At 42.8% G+C, this 20,574-nt stretch overlaps 1 protein-coding gene across 8 annotated transcripts; it reads left to right on the forward strand.

Annotated features, from left to right (window-relative positions):
• Positions 1-1,982: 1,982 nt before the first annotated feature.
• Positions 1,983-19,042, forward strand: MAFK (MAF bZIP transcription factor K). 8 transcript variants are annotated; one of them, XM_075565578.1, is made up of 5 exons: positions 1,983-2,121; positions 4,814-4,915; positions 10,189-10,268; positions 10,759-10,830; positions 11,512-19,042. In XM_075565578.1, exon 5 carries the CDS (start codon positions 11,569-11,571, stop codon positions 11,944-11,946), a length of 378 nt encoding a protein of 125 aa, XP_075421693.1. In that variant the 5' UTR covers positions 1,983-2,121; positions 4,814-4,915; positions 10,189-10,268; positions 10,759-10,830; positions 11,512-11,568; the 3' UTR covers positions 11,947-19,042. The 8 variants fall into 8 exon arrangements, with proteins under 8 accessions (XP_075421693.1, XP_075421690.1, XP_075421685.1 ...); XM_075565575.1 differs by lacking the exon at positions 10,759-10,830 and having other exon boundaries at positions 11,404-19,042; XM_075565570.1 differs by lacking the exon at positions 10,759-10,830.
• The last annotated feature ends 1,532 nt before the right edge of the window (positions 19,043-20,574 follow it).

Below are 20,574 nucleotides of genomic sequence, written 5' to 3' on the forward strand. Positions count from 1 at the left end.
GGCTCACAGGGCATGAGCCTCTGCCACGGAGAGCCTGGGTTACGCGCAATACTATTACTTGGTGCAGCGCCTCCACCTGCCACAGCTTCCGCCAGAGGGGAAGTGGTTCTTCGCAGGACACATACATTAACACACACACAGCGATATAACCAACCAATTAGCTTTACTGGCATGAACACAATGACACAACCTCTCTCTTATTCTGTCAGCAACAGGTGTCCCTCTTGGAGGAGACACTATACTCAGCGTCTCGGCGAACGCTCACTCTCCCCCTCCCTTCACCGGGTGATCCCACCCCGTGTCCAGTTCCCTCCTTGAATATTTCCCCCCCACCCTCAAGTGAGACAGTCAATGTATATGTATGTGACTGCGTAGCCACTGTGTCCTGAGTGAATGATGGTACCGTTGGTGCACTTGAAGTTTACCTGCCGGGCACTCCAGTACCCGGTCCTGCAACAGTCTTCACAAAGGATCGGTGTGGGCCTAGATGATGTCACCCATAGGTGTCCGGGGCGATCCCACCCAGACACGCAGCAACTTGGTAGCGGGGTCTGAGCCCAGACCTCCCGCCGACTTAGAACTGTCCCGGTAGCGATCACACAACAGTAAGGGAATCCGGAACCTATCTATGGCCAGTCCCTAACTCAGCTTCACACTACTGGGGCTCAGGGCCTAACTGGGCCTGGGGTATTATTTATTATTATTTATTTATTTATAAAATATTTTACCAGGAAGTAACACATTGAAAGTTACCTCTCGTTTTCAAGTATGTCCTGGGCACAGAGTAAAACAAATAATACATGGTTACAAGTACAGTTACATAAATGAACAAGGTATACATTATATACAAGACATTGCGTGCACAGTTAAAGAAAATATATATTATGAGCGTATGAAACAGTTACAGACCAGATTAAAGTGTGAGACAGCCTTAGATTTGAAAGAACTTAAGCTGGTGTTGGATGTGAGAGTCTCTGGTAGGTTGTTCCAGTTTTGGGGTGCACGGAAGGAGAAGGAGGAACGTCCGGATACTTTGTTGAGCCTTGGGACCATGAATAGTCTTTTGGAGTCTGATCTCAGGTGATAGGTGCTGCATGTGGTAGGGGTGAGGAGCTTGTTCAGGTAGCTGGGTAGCTTGCCCAGAAAGTATTTGAGAGTGAGACAGGAAAGGTGAACTTTGCGCCTAGACTCTAGTGATGACCAATCTAGTTCTTTGAGCATTTCGCAGTGATGTGTGTTGTAGTTGCATTGGAGAACAAAACGACAAATTGAATTGTAGAGGGTGTCAAGTTTGCTAAGGTGGGTTTGAGGAGCCGAGCCATATACTATGTCTCCATAGTCAATAATTGGCATTAGCATCTGCTGTGCAAAACGCTTTCTGACCAGGAGACTAGGTATGAGGCCTAGGTAGGGGGCGGACTGCCTCCCTACACCGGAGCTCCTTCTCCTTCCTCCTACAGCCAGCTCTGCCCCAACGTGCGCGCCCCTAACTCCTTTTCCCCCCTCCTTATACACATACACGCCCAGAGAGGTAATACCGGTATATACACATACACGTGTCCAGTATTACCTATAATCTTTTACTGGACAGTGTCCAAATACAGGACAGTCCGGTTCAATACTGGACACCTGGTAACCCTACAACCCTACACGCATGTGCCTCCGGCAAGCTCCAGCAAGCATGCGCACGAGCTACCTGAAAGTGCTCATCGCGTGCGCACAGTCGGCGCTGGGGACTGCGCAACATTTCTCCTGTTTTTTTTGTGGGTACAAATATGGTCACCCTATATATAAATAAAGATTATACATACATAAATACAGACCGCTGGTACCTATGTATTATTACTATATACACGGGGTACAGCGCTGCACTAGCCAGTCACGTCTCCTTTCTCCCGCCACGTGACGTCACCACCGGCTTTCGAATGAATGGAAGGTGGAGGAGGGGCTTGCTGTGACGCGGCGAACACGTCAGGAGTGACGCGGGAACCCGGAAGTGGAGTGTAACCCGCGGAGCTCGTGCCGCTGGTGCTTGTTGTTGTTGTGGAGCAGCGCGAGGCGCGTGCCCGAGCCCCTGCCCTCCCCGCGCGCGTCCCCGTGCAGCCCGCCGCGGCACAGCAGGTGAGGAGGGGAGTTTACCCACCCCCCCACACCGGGCGCTGGTACCGGTTCGGTGGGAGGTGGGACCGCCGGGTCCTGCGGGAGAGGTGAACCCCCGGGGGGGATTTGGCCCGGTCTCCATCACGTCTGGGGTTGGCTTGGGTCCGATTTGAGTGTTGTCGTTTTAATGCTGAGTCACTGCACGTGCCTGTCACCCAGCCGGAGCCTCCCACACTGGAGGCCTCAGGCGGCGGCAGGGGATGGGAGCAAGGAGGCTTGGGGGGCAGAGGGATGCAGGGGAGAGGGTCTGGGGGGAAGTGCAGGGGAGAGTGTCTGGGGGGGAAGTGCAGGGGAGAGGGTCTGGGGGGGGGAAGTGCAGGGGAGCGGGTCTGGGGGGGAAGTGCAGGGGAGAGTGTCTGGGGGGGAAGTGCAGGGGAGAGGGTCTGGGGGGGAAGTGCAGGGGAGAGGGTCTGGGGGGAGAATGCAGGGGAGAGGGTCTGGGGGGAATGCAGGGGAGAGGGTCTGGGGGGAATGCAGGGGAGAGGGTCTGGGGGGGGGAAGTGCAGGGGAGCGGGTCTGGGGGGGAAGTGCAGGGGATAGGGTCTGGGGGGGAAGTGCAGGGGAGAGGGTCTGGGGGGGGAAGTGCAGGGGATAGGGTCTGGGGGGGGGAAGTGCAGGGGAGCGGGTCTGGGGGGGGAAGTGCAGGGGATAGGGTCTGGGGGGGAAGTGCAGGGGAGCGGGTCTGGGGGTGAAGTGCAGGGGATAGGGTCTGGGGGGGAAGTGCAGGGGAGCGGGTCTGGGGGGGGAAGTGCAGGGGATAGGGTCTGGGGGGGAAGTGCAGGGGAGCGGGTCTGGGGGTGAAGTGCAGGGGATAGGGTCTGTGGGGGAAGTGCAGGGGAGCGGGTCTGGGGGGGAAGTGCAGGGGAAGGGGCCTGTCGGGGACAGGTCTGGGGGGAGTGTAGGGGGGGGGGTTGGAGGAAGAGGAGGTCAAATGTCGGCTAGGTTCATTACTGAGGGTCCAAGTGACAAAAATAAACTAATTGGGGAAACATTTCTAGTCTAGTACAGCATTGTGATTCTCGGACAGGGGCTGATGTGTCACAACAATGTATGACTTAAGAAATCAATGACTGATGCACAAAGATACAACTCTTGAGAATAACAATCGTAGTTGGGCGTCAGGCATTGCTTGTCACTATGTAGAAGTTGGGAACAGCAACAGTAGAGGCTCCAAGAGCAAGTGGTGCCCAAATGATATAAATGCATTGTATGACTGAAGTGGGTACGTGTGTAAAAGTACAATGAAACAATGTCATTTGATGCTCTGGCCACTCATTCACGTTTGTGAAGGGGAATGTTTATCATTTTAACTACTGAATAGGGACAAATAGCACCGCACTCTATCCACATGTCTGTCAGGAGCTCGTCAGCCTGTCTCTTTCATCAGTGTTTAAACTGCAGATACTCAGACCATGAGAGTGCTCATGTAATGGGATGCACATTGCATGTCACTTTTTAGGCCATACGTTCTTGTCTGTTGTTAGCGGGGATCTCCTTAATACTTGTCACATTTAAACAGCATAACTTCAGAGGCACTTTTAGGTGTAAAAGCATTGTCTGCAGCAGCTGCTGGAGATCAGTGGTTCCAACTAGTGGCATACATGGCAGTTCTGGTTCCACTGTTTAGGGAATGGTATTGCCAAGTACCACTTTTCTCTCTTTAGTCTCAACAGCTTGAAAAATAGCTCCTAATTTGTAGAACAGTTGCTGTTATGTGCAAGATCTGAATGTAGCCTGATAACACAACAGAGCAGGTGATTATTTCTGGCCCAGATATTGAAGAAAAAAATCCAAAAGTCAATGGAGTTTTTTGTTTTTTAACAAAGCACTAACTTAATGCCAAAGTTAAGTGTGTTACTGTTGGTATAATTAGAATTTCTCCACTGCGTCTTTTAAATGGCCTTTCGTCATTATTACGGAATTAGGGCTGCATGTTACTTGAGCATTGAAAGGGTTAAGCTGCGTTCAAGATTAGCTTTGTTTTTACTTAAACCTGTGTGATATTAGTAGTAGATAGTAGATAGTAGATATTTCAATACCATACAATATGAGGCAAAATCCGAGAGCGTTAATGGGATACATGTTTTATTACACGGGTAAAGATCCAGGTACAGTGGATTATTTCCATGTTATGTGTACTTTACTGCAGATTATTAAATCAGGCAGCTAATGTAAGTAATCTTTTTATACGTTTGTTGTTTTTGTCATAGAAAATGACGTGGTAAATGTTTCTGTATACAGGAAGTCAGATATTGACTTAGACACGAGTCACTTTTCTGCATTTAAAGCTTAGTCACCTTTGTGTACCACACCCCTGTGGGTTTTCTTTGACCTTTAACTGTGGAGGTAACATTAAAGTTCAGCTAACCGTCGATTTCAGGGGTGGCCAACTCCCGTTCTCAAGGAGCACAAACAGGTCAGGCTTTCAGGATTGCACTGCTTCAGCACAGGTGGCTCAGTCTTTGACTGCACTACCTGTGCTGAAGCAGGGATGTCCTGAAAGCCTGACCTGTTGGTGGCCCTTGAGGATTGGAGTTCGCCACTCCTGATCTATTTGCGTCTAAACAGATCTTTTCCCCCCCCCGCGTGTTGAAAAAAATATATATATATATTCACAGACGCTTTTCCAACCTATTTGGTTTCTGTCATTTAGGCACTTTGTACGATCTTCTGGGACTTTAAAAACATATCAGAAGTGAGAGCAGTTCATATCTTTTGGCAAACACTGATCTGTTTACAGAAAAGACGGCGCAAGGTTTGTGTTTGGCTTATTACCTCTGAGCAAGTAGTTTTTAAGAAGCTTTCGTTTGATCCCAGTGGTTCATTGCACACTTAAAATACCCAACCTTTGCAGACTTGGCATATGGTAATTCCACAGAGAGACCTCTTAAAGCAAATTGTAATGTAATAAGACTGTGCAGTAGATGTAACATTTTCTCTGCTGCATGCCTAAGGTGAATTAAGTTTTGATGTGTTGTGGAAGCGTTTCACTGTTCCCCAATAATGATGTAATGATATGTTTTTATTGTCCTGTGATTTCATTATCTTGGTAGCACTAACATGCACACACAGGCCTTATTCACCAAAAAAGATTACAAAAGGAAATACAGGGTTGTTAGTTATGTTGCAAACCCATTTAGCACTAATGAGTTTAATGTGATTTTTAAGCAATAAGGAATCAGATTACACCATTAGAAGATTTTAGCTTTATAATCCATTGTTTTGCTATTGCAAATGGCCTGTGTTTGAAGGGGGGAGATTATTCTCATGGTGCATGCTTCTTTGTCTCGCATCTGAAAAGAGGGCACCTTTTTGTAAATTATTCTTCAGCACTTTATTTCTCAAGTGTTCCACTATAGTGCTCTGAATTGAGATATTTCTTCAAAACTAACTTTCTCCAAACTGCTTCCATCTTCAATTCCCTTTCATTTCGTTCTGTCAATTTCTTTTTTGTGTTCTTGACTTCTGCATGTTTATACTGTAACTCTTCTGCATTGAACATAAATTCAGGTGCTGACAAATAGGTGAATTTTAGAAAACCACTTTTTTTACATGTTTTCAATACTGGTTCATATTAGAAAGTACTGTTTACTGTGCCTGCTTCCACATGTTTAGATAAAGAGCCATATTTACGAAGCAGCCTTGATAGCCAACTCCAAGTGAATGTGCTGTAGTCACAACATACCCCTTAAACTTATGAGAATTGTTAAAGATGATTGCTGAATTCCATGCTACTCCCCCTATGTCATGTCTTCAGCTAATCTTGGCAAAAAGTATACGACCTCTCATCCACACACCCTTTCTATACCATTATTTCCTCTTGGAAAAGCTTAACACCACCTTTAATATCGCTAGGTATTTTCCTCCTGTCATGGAGTGTTAACACCACTTTGTGCAAATGATTGTCCATTCCAGAGTGAATATAGATGTACTTTTCGGTTTTATCTCTATTCTGTCTGCTGCTGTAGGCCCATAATTGCTGGCCAAGACCCCAAGTGAGTCAGAAGAGAAGTATGTTACAGCATTTCCTCTAGAGCTGTCAGAATTCCTCTTCCTATCTAAGCTGAATTGTTAAGGTTAAATCTGCAGGGTGGGTTGTTTTTCACCATGTTTTTCAACCCATGTATGTGCCTTTTTGGTTCTTCCATGCAGACTTTATTTGACATTGCATGGTCATAGTAACAGGAAGGACTAGTAATCCAAATTAGTGAAATCGGGGTGATCTGGACTAATGCAAAGGTCTTGCTTAAAAGATTGAGATCGGTGGACACCAAATGGCCCTTACTCCGAAAGCCAAAAGAAAGTTGCGACCTCGTGAGGAGATGACTTTGCACTTTCTATTCGTGACCCCATGGCTATATGTGTGTAGGGTTGGTATTGTTGGCATATATTTAACTGCCGGCACTGCAAACTGAATATGTGCAGTGGTCTATGATTTATACTCATAGCCTTTAGGTTAAGACACTTGAATGAGCTGTTAGGTGTCTTTTCCAGCCCCGGAAGGTGACACATGGCTGAAGGCTTCTTAGGCTGCGGCCCCGCTAGCGCTGAGCGCGCTCATGCTTAGAGCATGAGAGCCGGGTGTCCTGCAACTTGCGGAAGCGCGAGAGGGGGGGGGGGGCGCAATTGCGGGCAAGCGGGAAAGTATAAAAAGTTTATTTACAAAAGCGCCGAGCGTGTGTGCCCGCGCATTTGCGTGCGCGCATCGCGTGAGCGGGAACATGCATATATATATATATGCATGTAACCGCTCCAAGCGCCGCGCGCTCAGCGCTAGCGGGGCCGCAGCCTTAGGCTTATTATCACTATTTATTGCTGCTATGTATTTTACCCCTTTCTTTTTTTAAAACTCTATTTCAAATGTACACAGTGTACTGTAAATAAAAATCCCACTTGTGGGTACATTTGCAGGTCTGCAACCCTGTCTTTCCCCATTATCACAGGACAAACAGTGCTTCCACTGCAGACAGGGATTCTGGGTAATTACATGCAAATAGTGACTCAGCTTTTTATCCAGTTTAACATGGACCCCTATAAGCTTATGCCTGCCGTATTACACAGATTTTCAGCACATCCTGGGTTAAAAAGTGCATAGCCAGTAAACCTGCTCACAGACAGCTGTTTTAGACGTGCAAATGTACCCACAAGTGGGATTTTTATTTACTGTACGGTGGAGGGTTTTTGTCACTTTTTTCTTTTTTTTTTTTTAATTTTATTTTTTATCCACCATAATTTTTGTAATGTCTGGTTAAATGCAGACGCAAAGGCACTACCTTCTGTGTTTCTATGGTTTGCTCCCGCACGTGGAGAGAGGAGGGGAGTGTTAGTCTGGTTCTGTGGGAATGTGAGCTCTGAGAAGCCTGTAAACAGAGGATGACTCAGAACATAGCTATGTCACACAGTGATCGAGGGGCCTCCTTTACTGTAGCTTCCTTCTGTGTAAGCGAGTGGGTGTGCGTATGCAATGTCTTTACAGAGGAAAGGGCCCCAGCCAGCTTATTTAAACATTAATCACTGTACCAGCTCATCGTGTCTCTAGCAGGTGAGAATTGAACTTTTGGAATTTACTTGTGTGATTTCTTAGTAGAAACGAAGCTAGTGGTGTTTCAAGCGGCAATAGTGACATTAGGGTGCGGAGAGGCCGGTTGCAGTTGTAGGACAGGGTGTAAATATGATGTGGTTAATACTTTGCTCTTTCATTGTCCATTGTTTTTCTGTTTGTTTTTAATCTATATCCTAATACTGTATCTCTTATGGGGCATGCCTAGCTTATTTGATGACGAATGGAAGAGACGGGGTTCAATTAAACTTCAACATTAAATCCGAACTCGCGCTTCCTCTTCTACAACGTGACTCCCCTTTTCCGGCTTGTTTTTAGTATAGATTTATTCCCTTGCCCATTAGAAATGTATGGTAATACATCTCAAGTATCAAGACGCTCCCTGCCAGTGTAGTTGGTTATAAATGTTATTCTTGCACGGTGCCAGTTATCACTTCCTAGTGATGTTCCAGCGCTGGGAAATTTTAGAAGACCTGAAAAAAAAAAGGCACTAATCGGAACATTCATAAAAGAACATACAGAGACGCACATGGGCATTAGCGAGACATGTAAATGCTTTTGGAGGCATCATAAAATAAAGTCACTGTGTGGTCAGAAAGTGCCAGCGCCATTAGTGGTGTTTATGCTATTAAATGCTTCTAGAAATGTTATGTTTTCAGTCAAAATGGGCAGATTGGAACAGGTAGGGAAGTTGCTGAGATTTGGAAAGTGAGTTCATCAATTAGGCTGGCATCAGAGATTTGCTAAATGCCTATGCAGCTAATGGCATAAACTGGGGTTGTGATGTTACATACGATTGTAACATACGATAATAATCACTGCATAGATTCTAAAAGGGGCTTCACCATAAAAATAATACTTTTATTTGGCTAGGCAGATATTGCTGCTACTTAATGATTACATTTTTTTATTTAAAATAAAAAGGGGTCAGAGTACATGAAATGCAACACGGTGCAGGGTTCTAAAATATCTGAAGATTCTTCCTCATCCACTGTCACAAAAACATATTACCGCATGATGCTTTTCCCCTCTGTTCACTTCGAGGGAAAGACAATTATGCTGATCTTGCTGATGGCACTTTTGCTTTCAGTATGAAATATCACTGAGTAGCTGCGTCTGTTGTGCATTGTAGGGAAAAAGCTCTTACCGGTGATTTGATTTAATTCCCCCCCCCCCCCTCTGAAGCCCCAGGTAAGCAAAGAAGGGTGGTTAGCCATGTTGGTCCTTTCTTCCATGTAGTAACAAAGTTGGGAGTGGGGTGGGGGGAAAGAGGGGATGTACAATGCCTTTTATTGGATCAACAAGTGGTTGATCTGTTACAAGTTTTCAAACCTCTCAGGGGTCCTTCATCAGGTTTACCTTACCCTGAGAGGTTGGAAAGCTTGTCACCGATCAACGACTTGTTGGTCCTATAAAAGGTATCATACCCCCTCCTCCCGCTCCCTCCTTTGTTACTACACGAAGCCCCAGGGTTTCTCGTGTGTGTGTTTTCTCTTGAATAGTGCAGCATAAAAGCAACCTTTTTATGATCTCTCTAAATCTCACTCCAGGCCAATCCTTTGGATGTAACGTCCTCGCCCCGGCCACAAGCTGACAACCACAGCCATAGTGGGAATTCGTATTATGGGTCTTGTACAGTAGCACTGCGCTGCCAAACATAAGTTTGTGCCAGCAGTGCCTTTGGCAACCAAATTTTTCTATTAAAGAGTTGCTTGATGTTACGATCTCTATATGACCCTCCTGATCTTCACAGACTACATGCCCCTCACAAACTTTTTGACTCCAAGCGCACCCTCAGCGCAATAAAAGTGACTGTTTGCTCTGTCCTTCCAGCCCTTTGATTGGAATTACCCTCAAGTCTTCAGTGCTCTTGGACAAAAAAAATTTTTGTTTCCATGGTTACGGCTCCAAGTTGGCTGGTTTTTGATGGTTACCATGGTAACCATCCTTGGGAAATCTGTAGAGTCTCAGCTGCATTTCCTTTTCATCAATGATTTAAATGCCGGGTTTGTAATGAGCAGTGTGGCACAATGTCATATTGTGAGAACCCATGAATCTGATTCCGGTGCTAGTTATTTACTTGCCAGGGGAAGTCCCTCACCTCCGATTCTGCTAACAACGTGTTCCCGTTGGCATCTACGATATCCAGCTGCCAGTATTGTCTTAATCTGCTTAGTAACCATTTTTACAGGTTCTTGAGACATCTAGTGCATGTTATTTGCAGCTCTGGTTTACGGATTGATTTCCCAGAGTAGATTTATTGGTGTGTTATATCATTTAATTACTGTTTGTTCCCATGGTAAGTAGATTTCAGTTATCATGCTGTCCATGATAATCTATTGTCATTTACGGTAACACATTGTTGCGGTATATCTTCATGTTTTCTATTTTTTATTATTATTATGAAGAAGAAGAAAATCTTAATATAGACCATTGCTAACCAGATCTTTTTGTATTTTCTCTTACAGTTGCTTTTTCTGCACCGTTCTGTCCTGGTGATTGTTTACAGGTTATGACGACTAATCCCAAACCAAACAAGGCATTAAAGGTGAGAAGAAAACCTCATATAATAGAGCATGTTATGTGCTATTATTATGTCTAACCTGCTTCCAAAGCATGCCCAGTTCTACACTTTTTTTTTTTTTGTAATCGTTTCATTTATTATTATCATTTATATGACAGAAACAAAGTGATGGCATTAAAACGAAAACACGTTTCATGTCCTTTTTCACCCAGTCATGTGCCCAAGGTGGTTGTGAGTTTCATCACGCAGTGCAATTTCTCAGACTTGGTGGATTGAGTGATTCTCCAATATAGTAATGCTTTGAGGTTGTATAAGAAACGAACTGTCAATTCTATTGAAACTGAACAATTCTATAGTTTGTTAAAATAAATAATTGCCAGCATGTAAACTTGGCTCCTATAATGCTATGGTGAGGTCACCCGTTTCCCCATCACTTTCTTTCATTGCATGGTTCATAGTTCTGGATTAAGCTACTGTACCTTGCTGTAGTAACTTCAGCCTTTCCATCATCTAGGAATCTTTTGCTGTAACACTTAACATGCTGCTTTTGGTCCATCAAGCACAAACAGTCTGTGACCAAGTTTAAGTAGGTGGCGTTTGTAAATACAAAGATAAAAATGTGCCGTTACTAGTGGGGTTTTTTAGGGGAACCGCAGGGTTCAGTGGAACAGAAGTTGGAACTAATGGTTATATAGAATCTATGGCCCAATAAGATTATTAAGAATTCTAGATCTATGGCCCAATAAGATTATTAAGAATTCTAGAGAGCAATCATTGAAAAGTACACATGTTGTACATTTAACTATGTGGCACAAAAGGTTTGTTCCTTCTTCAAACAAAAGTAACAACAAAATTAGAAGCGCAATTACTTAAGCACTCAAGGAATTTCTCTTCAATCTCCGTGCCCCCTCCCATTTTAGCAGCAGATGCTATTGTAGCATGATGTTAATCATCACCAAAGCAGGAAACAAAACTATATTAAAAAGGTCTTAAAAGGCGTAGCAAACATATCATACCTCTTGCCCTCTCCATTTGACTTTTATTAAGCTACAAAATTACACCTTTATCTGTTTACCTGTGTTGTTCCTGTTTAATTTTAGTTTACACTCTGGGAACAATGGCTCATATTGTATCATTGCCTAATCTTTGCTTTTTCTAGATTTTCTTTTTTTTATAAGAGGCTTTGTTATATCACAAGATGCATCCAATCTACCACTTCATCCGGAAATTATCCTTTGTGTAAATACCTGAAATTGGCTTTCTGCAGGTAAAGAAGGAGGCAGGAGAGAACACCCCAGTGTTAAGTGACGATGAGCTTGTGTCAATGTCTGTGCGGGAGCTAAACCAGCACCTCCGTGGTCTCACCAAAGAAGATATAATCCGTCTAAAGCAGCGTAGGCGCACGCTCAAAAACCGTGGCTACGCTGCAAGCTGTCGAGTAAAGCGCGTCACCCAGAAGGAGGAGCTGGAGAAGCAACGCGTGGAGTTGCAGCAAGAAGTGGATAAGCTTGCTCGGGAGAATTCCAGCATGAAGCTCGAGTTGGATGCTCTACGGTCCAAGTATGAAGCTCTGCAGACCTTCGCCCGTACAGTAGCCCGGGGCCCCATCGCCCCAACCAAGGTCGCTACCACCAGTGTCATCACCATTGTGAAATCAGCCAACATTTCATCAGCATCCATACCATTCTCTGCAGCATCCTAGTGCCCATGGAGGGAGAGAGAACTAGCAGCCTGTTCTAAAAGGGACATTATGGGATTCACTTATATTGTTTCTCCGTTTTTTCTTTTCCTGCCTATTGAAAATGTTAGGCATTGCCTTTTTTATTCCATTGCTCATCCAAACATGAAGTATAGAGGCAACACACGTGACCATAGCACTATGGCTCTGAGCCAGTTGTACCAGGGAATTTGACATCATCCATCGGGTAATGTAGAGGATTGAAGATTTCATGTCCTTTTTCTTTACAGGAAACTGTTTATGGTTAACAGTTGGGTTTCATATACCTGGATCCTTCACGAACATAAGTTTATAGAAATAGGAAAAAGATGGAATTTGTATAGGGATGGGGGGGGGGGGGGGGGGGGGGGGAAGGCAATGTTTTAGTTTTTTCCTGACACCTAGGATTTCCTACAAAAGCCATTGTGGAAATGTGACAAGCCCCTTGTAATTCAAATAACTTACTATACCTGCTGCTGCAGAGCTGTGGCGCCAGATGGAAGAAAAAAGGTGTATCTGCTTTTGAGTAAAGATGAATGTTTAGAAATATATTGAACGTTTATTGGTGAACAAATGACACAATTGTCTTTGTAAGGCATACACCTTGCACGTTTTTGTAATGCTTTGGTTGAACCACATCATAGCTATGTGGAAACTGTGGCTAGTTGTTTGCGCCTTGATAAGATGGTGAAATGGCTAGTGTTGCCCGGTCTTTAATTTTAAAAGCCAGTTTGTTTCTATCATGCATGGGCAAATATAATGGCAATTTTGTTCTACCGAGGCCTATGCACGTGGCACATTTGCAGTGGTTTGAAAGTAGCCTTCCTTAGAATGAAACTCAGGATCTCATGTGAAGATAAACAGAAAATAATATTTGAATTGGCCGTGCGCCAATTGGTAGCTCTACAGTCGACTGGTCAGGTGCTACTTGTTCACAGCTAGTTGTAATGAGATGACTGTTGGATATTGATCTCTCAGTTAATGAAATATCTTCGTTGCTGTAAAACCAAACTTAACAGAGACAGCTAATATATCCTTCTCCATGGCCCATTTCCTGTCCCCCTACCTCTCAAAACGGAACAAAATCTGTCCACATCATTCTTTTGCAAGAAGTCTGAAAGGCCTAAAACAACCCCGCCAAAAGAAAAGTAAATAGTTAAATGACTCGTCCATAACACAGGGATTTCCCATGTGTATATAGCTGTTTGAATTTCTAAGCAATTCAAATCTAAACTAATGTAAAAAGACCCAAATCGCTACTACAAACATTCCTCACCAGTGAATGAATAATTTCATAGACTCAGCGGTCTTCGAAATTCTCTATCATGGTTTAGAGGAAGGAATGGAAAAAAGCTAATATGAGAGAGAGGGGAAATAACCTGTAAAATGATTTCAGTAAATAATGCTTCATATATTCCGTTTAAAAAAAAAAAACAGAAAATGCACAGCTGGGGATTTGGTATAAATTCTATAATGGGAATAATATTCAAAAACCTACCACATGTTGCCAACTAGGCTTTGTTTTTAAATACTTTATGATTTGGGGATTTTACAGATGTACCTGTTTTTGGCTCAAACATGCAGTTTTGTGGTGGGCTTAGTGTAAGTGCATGAGTGTTATTGGAAATGTTGGTAAGCCGACTTCAGAAAGAATACGTCTTCTGTGGTGTATGTTGGTGATAGTTTGATTAGTGATTCTGTTTTTCTTACGAATAAATAGTATTGTGTGGTTTCAGTGGAAGTTTAGAGAGGAAGCGGCAGTAAAAATGTGTGTACGTTCTAGAGAAGGACTACAAATCCTTTCCCCATCTTTCACAAGCTCTGGGCCTATACACAGCACTTGTATGAGTAGTATATGCGTTTCAAAAGCGGCACTTAAACTGGTATTAAGTTGTAGTAAATAAGTCCATTTTATACGTACCAATATGGCAATGGAAGAGTTGGAGAAACAGTGCAGTTGTGTTATTTTCCTTCAGGTGTTTATAGTACACTGCGTGTTGGTGTTTTTGTAAAATGTCAGCGAATGTTTGTCCTGTTTTTAAAGAGTGAAAGCGATGTAATAAGAACAGCTCACAATGTTGACATTGTCCAAGTCCAAAGAAGTGTTTCCAAGCAAATAAAGGGCTATTGGAGAAAAGTGGAAGAGTAAAAATGAGAATGTGCTTGTTATATCATACAAGGGGAATGTGTTGTTTTAGACTGCATTCATATGATGCGCCATGTTGGGTATGATACTAGGAAAGCGCATGTTTACAAAGGACTCGGATGACACAAGGTTAGGGTGGTTAATCTGCATTCCTTTGCCTAGTTTGGGTATCTTCATTTAGCGGTGTTTTAGCCACTACTGTTACTCTTTGCGATTTCACCTATCCATCCGTAGATTTAATTTGTAATGAAGCCAGCTTCCCAAGTAGTGTGGTAGGTTATTCCATAATGTTTTTTTTGGTGGGGAAGATCTTTAATGGGGTTGGGGAGAGGAGAAGTAGTAGAGTATTGAAAATGATGACCAGTTGCATGCTTTAAATGAGTTGAATTTCCACTTTGAGAATTGGCATTGGTGACTCCAATAAGAAGTTAGTGATACGAGTTCAGAGCAAAAGAATCTCAATCATGTGATTGTGGTGAGGTCTCCTGTTCCATTGATGGGAATGTGTTGAATAGTGTATTAAATCCTATTGTTCAGAGGCCTGCAAACGCGGTGCTTCAACATTCAACCCTCTGCAACGAAAGAGATGAATATTGTTTCCAGTAACATTACAAACCTTTCCTACTCCCTTCAACTGTGTTTGTGAAGGTGTCTTGGCTTTGTCCATTAATCCAATCGATCAAAGTCAAATTCCCTGGGCAATATCACAAGAGTGGTAGGGACACGCGGCCCGTGGACTTCAAAAGACATTGAACCAAACCTAGGTTACGGTTTAATAACTAATGAAGTGCCACACACCAGCTGCTGCCTCTGCACAATTGTACCTTGCATGGAAGCTGCATTCATGGAGCCTAGACGTTTCCTCTATTCATACAGGTTACGGGGCACAACTTGTACAGAGAAATTAGTCTTTAAATAGTTGTAGTTATTTCTGTATTTAAAATAAGTTACACCGGGGGGGGGGGGCGGCAGTTAGAGAGGTCCCGTGCTCATCCTCCAAGGCATTTAAATTAAATGCCGGGGACCGCGCGAGGCCTCTGTGAACGTCTCCTGCCTTGATTCAGACAGTTTGGTGGTGTCTTCGGCGACGCGTCGCCTTGGTATCCCGGCGTCATGTCACGTCACATGACCCCGCTGCTGCCTCATTTGACGCCGGAGCCGAGCACGGGGGGGCACAGGGAGAAAACTTTGCGCACCCCTGAGTTACACCACCAATATTCCCACGTGGCTGCTCTTTGCTGCCTGTGGGTCTTTCGTTCACGCTTTTATTTTTCCATTTGACGTGTGCCAAAAGATTTTTGGCTACGAAAGAGCTAGCCCAAGGATAACAGTGACTTCTTTCCCCCCTTGTGCAAGTAAGGATAAAGCAAATATAATCTAAAGGGAGGACAGGGACCTGTGCGTCATTATGCTGTTGATACCATGGAAATGGTAGGTAATCCATATTGGATATCCATAAGGAACATATGGAAATATTTAAAGAGATTTAAAAAAAATAAAAAAAATGTTTTATCATACAGAGGTTTTTTTTTTTTTTTTTTTTTTTTTGTTTTTTAAAGGAAAAATCATTTTTTCAAGTTTAATATTTAATAAAGCAGTTCTTTATTGGAAGATGATGCAAATGTGTGGGTTACTGTGAAGATATTTTAGGATGATAGGGATAAACCCTCCCTCTTGTTCCCTACAGTTCAGCCAGATTTGACTTCAGTCACAAACTAAAGGGAGAAGCTCTCTTAACCCTTTTGTGCCAGAGGAACAGGCAGTACATTCAGTTTGTGTTGCAGGCCCCTGTGGCACTAGAGGGGTTACGATTCCTCAATTGTTTCCTCTTTCTCTTTTACTGTAGAACTGTGTGTATTTTATCTATAGGTTAATATTTTATATGTAATTCTATTTTGAAGACTTGTAGATCCTTTGTATTTTTATGTTTGATACAAAATTGAAACCATAATTTTGTTCACCCATTCCCAGTGTCTGTCCAGGACGGCTGCTCAGGGCGTCCAGTTATAATAATAATGGCATAAGAAGACTTAGGGGAAATTATTTTGGTTTTTATTTCTATTTTTTCCACAGGCCTAGTTCTCCAACTGAATTTGTAATTTGTAATATATGAATTCAAATAGAAGGCAGTGTCTGTTTAGGGCTAAACTAAACTAAACTGTGTCAGCCATTTACTACCAAACAGCCCCTTGAGCGTATGTAGAATTTACCACTAAGCCACTAGTGAGGCCTTCTCAAATGCGAGGCTCCCAGAGTGGCTTAAGTTGTTTTATAAGGCAACTGGAACGTGCGGACATATGTCTGCTATTTAAACCTAAAGGGAGTAGATGTAGGTCTTTTTTGTTTTCCAGTGTCTTCCTACGAATTGGAATCTTGCTGGCAAGGCTGCGGTAATGGCTGTTGCCGTTTAGGAATAGCACCCTATAATTCTTGTGCTCCTTTTCATGTTCGTACCTAGGATCATTTCTGTCATATAACAACCGATCTATTGATATGGGACATTTCAAAGCATCGGAAAAGTCAATGTAGCATATGCGTGATCGTTGGGGAAGTTTTTTTTCAGCTCTTAGGAGTGAAATGAAACGAGTTTTATTATTTAGATCTTAATGACTCGGAATTTTGGTTAACCTTCTAATCCTCCCTTTTAAGGAACCAATTACACATGCAATGGTAACCTATCTCCTTTAATGCCTTAATGGACACAGACCTTTACAATAACTGATGTAAAAAAAAAAAAAAACTGCAGGAATGCACAGGCTTAAATTAATTGTTCCTCACGTCAGTGTCTTGGTTACTGAACATGTTGAGGTGCCTTATACTAGTAAGGAGATACATTCTTTAATCCAGCTCAAATAAGTTTTAGGTTTTTTATTTTTTCCTAGAAAATGTGCATTTGGTAATAACACCTAATGGTATTCACACTTTTTTTTTAAAATCTGGGTATTACTCTCTCTCCCCCCCCCCCCCCCCCCCGTACTGCAGTTCAACAGGTACAATCTTGGACCCACCTGTGTAATCTTAGAGCCAGTAAAGTCACCCTGCTAAGTGGCTGCTAGATGAAAACGGCCGCAAACAAATGATGAATTATCGGCACTCTGTTTATCGGGAGCTGGCTGCTTACCTTGGATTTTTTTTAATGCTTCCTCAAAATAATCAACTTTTACTCTGTCCTCCAGTCGCTGCCACTATAAATTCCAAGCTACACCCTGCACAAAAACATATTTTATCCCTCTTGGCTCTGTAACATTTATCTTCCCTGAAGTAAACTGGGCTATAATCCTTATTTTTATTTTTTCCCATGGGAAAGTTTTTGCTATTTAAAGATGCCGACTCTCTGTGGCAAAGTTGGTCCAGAAAAGTGCAGAATATGCTAAGCACTTGCAATGCAATCTCCGGATGCTTGTCATAAGAGTATCCCCCCCTCCCCCCCACGCAAAATCATATCGGCGCCTCTTTCATTTCTAGTATACAATTGTATCCATGTTCAGCTTTAACTTGTATGCAACCAATATGTCCCAGTGATGTTCCCTTTCTAGTCTGTCTCAGAGCTGTGGATTTTAAGTAACTTTGACCACCTGTGATTGTTACATTTTTGCAGTCTAAATGTTGTCAGGTTATTTTTTTTAAGAGAAGACACATACCAATACAGCAAAAGTTGGACTACACTGACATGCGTTGGGGGTAGCCAACTCCAGTCCTCGTGTGACCAACAGGTCAGGTTTTCAGGATATCCCTGCTTCAGCACAGATGGCTGTCAACTGATGGAGCCACCTGTGCTGAAGCAGGGATATCCTGAAAACCTGACCTATTGGTGGCCCGTGAGGACTGGAGTTTGCTACCACTGATCTACGTCATTCGGCCTGCAGTGACAAGCTAGAGGGCATTTATAATAAACAGATCTGAAACAATGTCACTAACACAAATGTTATATTATGTGTTCTTCTTAATCTTTTCAAAAAGTACATATTCAAGCCAACGTACTCAATTGCTGTTTCATTGTTCTAGTTGGTGCATTTTTGGTGAATGCTACGAAGCTGCTATGAGGGGGGAAAAAAAGAATATATATATATTTTTTTCTGTTGGAGATCTTTAATGTGGCTCATTCTCTCTCCATCGTAAATACAATGTGCATTTCACCAATCTGGTTGCTGGGTGTTTTGTATTAATAAATGCTCACAAATCATGACGCGAGATGTGGGTGTTAGAGCAGCATCTAAGGTAGCCATTAATATCTCTCCAGTGTGGCTTCTGGTATGTTTTAAACAAATATTCTAAATTATATTATTTTTAAGTGAAAAAGTGATTGTAAGGTGAAAAGAACGTCTAAAATATTTTATTGCACATGTTTGTAAGAGTGAAAGCACCTTTTGTATCATCCCTGCTTTTTGTTCCCAACGTCAGATAGTATAAAATGATCCATAGTTTGTCCAACACTGTGCAACTGTGTGACCCCAATGGATGTCAACAGAATTTCACAGTAAATTATATATATTTTTTTTTCTATTCTCTTAATGTTTTTGTTCTGTTATTTAGTTTTTTCATTGTCTCAGGCTCTGTTTCATATCAGTTTTTAGTTTGGGTCTTTTTAAGTGAAGACACCCTAAGGGCAGTTATTTTGCTTTCATGTTTAATGAGAATATGTTGTAGGGTTCAGCGCCTCCTGATTGATCTCGGTGTTTATTCAGGAGGCTCATTTCAATATTTATTTTTTTTCCTGTGCTGCTTTTTTTTATACATATAAATATTAAAAAATAAATTATTGGGATATATCCAAGTAATTGTGGATTTATGTTTGTATGTCAAGACCGTAACCCTGTGTACTGTATGTGTGCACCAATTTCTCCTTATCTGACAGCCACAAAGTAATTTATTGCTGTAAATAATACTGCTGTGACTGGTTTTGTACCTTTCCAATAAAGAGTTCTCATTGAGGTCTTTTTGAGTCAATTTGATTCTTGGTTCTCAAGATTGTGTTCGCACCTGTCGGCAGCTCTGTCCGTGTGTCAGTGTATCTGACTCGCGGGCACATGCTGTGACATGCTCTAGGGCACACGCACACAGTGGCACGCTCTGACACACACACGCTCTCGCGCGCACACAGTGACCATGCTCAAGCACACACTGGTGCATGCACAGTGACCATGCTCTGACACACACACATGTTCTCACAACCCAGGGGGAGCATGAAGGAAAAAACAGAAGAAACACAAACTAAGTGCAGACTGTATAATTCAGTGTGACAATATGTGAAAAACTTGGCTTTCGTGTGCAGTCTACTCACAGGATAGCAGTAGGGTATGGGCAAATACAGGATCTGTGGAGTCTGTGAAGTCTTCTAGATGTAGAGGGGATACCTCTCACATTCATAAATCAAATGGATGAGAACATGGAAAAATAGAAATCTCCATGGTGCAGATCAATGGTAAAAAAGGATATCTTTATAATGTAGCTAAAAAATGCGCACTTACAATGTAAAAATTAAACATAAGCATTTATCACTGTAACAAGTGACTCAGGAGTGATAGGGATATGGCCACCGCTCACTGCACCGACGTTGCTTCTCTGCTGTTCGCCGTGATGCTGTCAGGATCACCTCCAGTGCTTTCCCCGATGCGATACGTCACTTCCGGTTAGCGCACTGAGCTCCGTCGCGTCACTTCCGGTGCTGCTCGTGATGGACGGCTAGCAGGACCAATCCTTGCACTTCCTGGGCAGGTCCACTCTTGTGTATATTTGCAGATCGCCTTCTGATGGAACATCTGAGAGATTAATCCTGTATGTGTCTTTTGTTGATTGAACAGAATTCTTGCATCACAGACCTGTGCAGCCCTGGAACATTCACTGCAGTTGTCTTTTTTTTTTTTTTAATTTCTTTTTTTACTTCAATAGTTTCATGTGTGCAATCTCTAATTACCTAAAGAACAGTATAGCTGCAGCTCAATTCGTTTTCCATGTATTGATAGGTCGAAATTTGGTGACATATTAAAAGCTGGGATTTGTTTATAATCTGCTTGACTGGCAGTGGAAGCTCATGAATATTCATGAGCAATCCTGCACTGACGTGCTAGAGGGAGGGCAGGGCTGACAAAGGGGTGTGCCAGAGCTTGTGACAGGACATGAAGGGGCAGTGCCTTAGCAAATGGCTGTTAAAATAGAATACAAGAAAATTGGTCTTTCAAAGTTGTTTTTTAAAAAATAGAAAATGCTAAAAGTATTTTTTCTTACTACAGAACTGATTTATTAAAAAAAACAAACATGCAGGATATTGACTGAACTGCAGCTTTAAGTATTTGTGATCACTAGTATTGTTTCAGTGCCTGTTTTTACACTATCACCTTGTCACACACACAGCGACTCTGGCACACACAGATGCGCGCGCACACTGTGACACGTCCTACACCTCTCCTGCCATAGAGCAATATGAGTAGAGGCGGGCACAGTCCTAGTCTTCTCTCCCTTTCTCCCCT

The sequence above is a fragment of the Ascaphus truei genome, chromosome 11 (genome assembly GCF_040206685.1).
Source record: "Ascaphus truei isolate aAscTru1 chromosome 11, aAscTru1.hap1, whole genome shotgun sequence".
NCBI lineage: Eukaryota > Metazoa > Chordata > Amphibia > Anura > Ascaphidae > Ascaphus > Ascaphus truei.